The sequence below is a fragment of the Vicia villosa genome, linkage group LG4 (assembly GCF_029867415.1).
Source record: "Vicia villosa cultivar HV-30 ecotype Madison, WI linkage group LG4, Vvil1.0, whole genome shotgun sequence".
NCBI classification, from domain to species: domain Eukaryota; kingdom Viridiplantae; phylum Streptophyta; class Magnoliopsida; order Fabales; family Fabaceae; genus Vicia; species Vicia villosa.
In genome coordinates this window covers 129,663,925-129,667,098 of record NC_081183.1, presented here as the reverse complement: position 1 = coordinate 129,667,098, position 3,174 = coordinate 129,663,925, and the positions used below count along the sequence as shown (strand labels likewise).

At 36.9% G+C, this 3,174-nt stretch overlaps 1 protein-coding gene across 1 annotated transcript; it reads left to right on the top strand.

Annotated features, from left to right (window-relative positions):
- Positions 1 to 2,005: 2,005 nt before the first annotated feature.
- On the top strand, positions 2,006 to 2,545 carry LOC131597863 (uncharacterized). The gene has a single exon (XM_058870525.1). The coding sequence runs from the start codon at positions 2,006 to 2,008 to the stop codon at positions 2,543 to 2,545; it is 540 nt and encodes a 179-aa protein (XP_058726508.1).
- Positions 2,546 to 3,174: the final 629 nt, after the last annotated feature.

Here is a 3,174-nt window from a genome sequence, read left to right as displayed (position 1 = left end):
GGTTTTGTTTGAGAGTGTGGATGATAAGTGAAAGAAGGACTTTAAAAATAAACAAAAAAGGATGGGCACTGAGGGTCTTAAAAGGCTAACATAAATTGTTCAAATATAATTTATATTGTTATAATGTTTCAAAAATAAAAAAAAAATGTTAATGATAAACATTCATTTAACATTCTATACAAAATAATTATTTCAAAAAAAAGTAAAACATTTTTCTATAAAAATAAATTAATAAAAAATATTTATTTATTATTCTAAACAAATTTATTTTTCAAAAAATAACTAATATTTTTTATATTTATAAATTTTTTATTTTTTCGAAGCTCTTGTTTCTTGTCTCTTTTAATTCCAAAACACACATTCTTAGAAAATAGCAAACCCGTTTAATTGCGAGTTTAAAATTTAAACTGTCGAAATATTTTAAAACATATATGAATTAACAATATAAAAAATTCAAATTAAAATCACACATCTAAGAGGAATGGAGAAACTATATGTTCATCATTGCGTGTTTAGTGAGTATATCACCACAAAGAAGATTGAGATTATAATTTTTAAAGTTTTCTTCATTTCCAAAGAAATTCTAAAGAAAATGACAGAGAAAATACAAAATGTAAAAATGATGCCTGGAGCAATAGCATCAAGAATAGTCTCATCGATTTCATTACTAACTTTTTTGACATTGAAAAATGGCGAAAAATTAGAACCATTTTTTTCGAAAGACATGTTTTTGTTCTCTTTTAACAGATTTGATGAATCTATCGAAAATATAACATATACGAAAATTTTGTATATGGTATTTTGCAAAAAAAAAAAAATATTATTTAATAAAAATATCTAAAGAATACCAATTATAATATGGTCTAAATAGTAAAAAAAATTAAATCACTTAAATAAATTGGTCAACTTTTTAATATTTAAGTTTTGTTTATAAAAAAAACTTTCAATTTGGAGAGAATTCTTGTGTGTATTCTTTGAACCCAAAACATGTTGATCTATATAAAATAACAAAATAATTTACGAGGATAAAAAAAAGTTAAAAATATTATATTAACAAAAATAAAAAATAATACCAATAATAACTTGGTCTAAATAGAAAAAAAAATTAAACCTCTAAAATAAATTGTTCAAATTTTGAATATTTAAGTTTTGTTTATTAAAAAAAAAAACTTTCAATTTGGAGAGAATTCTCGCGTGTATACCTTGAACCTAGAACATGTTAATCTACAATAAATAACAAAATAATAAAAAAAGTAAAAAAAATAAAATTAATAATATTATTTAAATATTAAAAAATATGAGATGAAATTATTGTGTTTGACTCAAATATTTAGAATATAATATTGTTTTGACTTTATCTAATACTACGTAGGCCAGTCTTTCCTTTGCTTTATGTGTTCCCTGTCAGAATGCGAAATAATTTTTATTATAAAATATGTGTTACTTTTAAGAATAATTATTTTTTAGGATAAGGATTTGTTCTGGACCGGCCCAATACAATCAATTGGGTCATTCCCGCCTTCGGCCCAACACACTTCAGATCACGCGTGGCAGTTTCCATCCAAGCAGACCGGGCAAACTAGGCCAAGCAACCGACCACGAGGGTCCCTCGTGCCCGGTAAACAATCAGTCCACGCGTCTCCTAAATATCCGCCCTATAAAGAGGAGTCTAATTCGTTCCAAGAACATCCTATAAATAGCCCTCTACGTATAGAGGGCAAGGTAATCTTTTTCTTACCACTAAAAACCCTATTACATTGTTGTACCTTGTGGAACACATACTTACTTTGGCATCGGAGTGTCTTGCAGGTACAACACCTTTTTTCCATATTCGTCATCCCGAACTTCAAGCCTTCATTGTTGCTGGCCATCTGATCTGCTCGGTAAGATCAGTGGCGCCATCTGTGGGAATTCTAGCTCCCCCGTTCCTCTTTCTTGCACCTTCTTGATCCATTCTTCCATCCTGCAAGAACCCAGGAACTAAAGCTTTAACCAAATCATACTCATGGCCGGCAATAACGAAGATCCCTCGTCATTAGACGCTGCAATTCTCAAGAAAAACGACATCTCCGTCATTCCTCCTTCCAGAAACACCGTCCCTCGAGACGGTGTCACAGCATCCCCTTCCCCTAAAGATCTCCAAGATGATCAATCTCATCGCTTCGAAGATACAAGCGGGAAGGACACCCACGAAGAAAGTCTGGGCAACCCTTTCCTCCCAAAAGGGCAGACTCCTCCGGACCAGACCATAAACACTGTTCTAGCTGCTCTTGCCCAGAACAATGCGCTCTTGCAACAGCAAAGTAACCGAATCGGGGCCCTCGAACAGAAGCGCCGTTCAAGAACTCCCCCCGATCACAAAACTCGTTCTCGAAGCGAAATGTTGACCAAGAAACGTCCACGTTCCCCTTCTCCCAAGAAGAATGGGGATCCCTCTTCCAAGAAAGGATCGAGCGATCAGCGTTCCCACCACCATTCACAGTCCCCTCGGCCAAGAAGGAAATCTAGATCACCCTCGGGCAAACACGACGACAATCGGAGGTGACGCAGGCGTAGCCAGAGCCGATCTTTTTCTCCCTCCGCCAGCGACGACGAAGAAGAGCGCCATGGTCCTCAATCCCAGGCAATTTTAGAGGCTCCCCTGCCAACCGGTCTCGAAAAACCCCCTCCGTTAGGGACCTACGACGGGACCACGGATCTGGACGAGCACATTGAGAACATTGACGCCCTTCTCGACTACAGAGGAGTGCCCGGTGCCATTAAATGTCTTTTGTTCCCGACCACCCTGCGAAAGGGAGCCATGACTTGGTATAAAAGTTTGTCAGACGAAACCATCACATCATGGAGGGTTCTCGGAAAACTTTTTTCCAGACATTTCACGGCCTCACGAAGACACCCAAAGTCAGAAGCCTCATTGGAAGCCATTATCCAAGGAAAGGACGAGTCTCTACGGGCGTACATAGAAAGATTCAATAAAGAAGCCGTACAGGTATCCACCACTGCCCATATGAAGAAATTCTTGCTCGAGCGCGGCCTCCAACCACGTTCGAACTTCGCTAAAGCCGTCAGAATTGAAACTCCGGCCACTCTTGACGAATTCTTCCTCAAAGCCCAAGCCTACATATAGTATGAGGAGAAAGAAGCCGCCCATGCCGTCCACAATTCCAGGCACGA

What these genes read in the sequence shown, in the direction of transcription:
- LOC131597863 (XM_058870525.1), top strand. Translation starts at nt 2,006, where the DNA reads ATGGCCGGCAATAACGAAGATCCCTCGTCATTAGACGCTGCAATTCTC.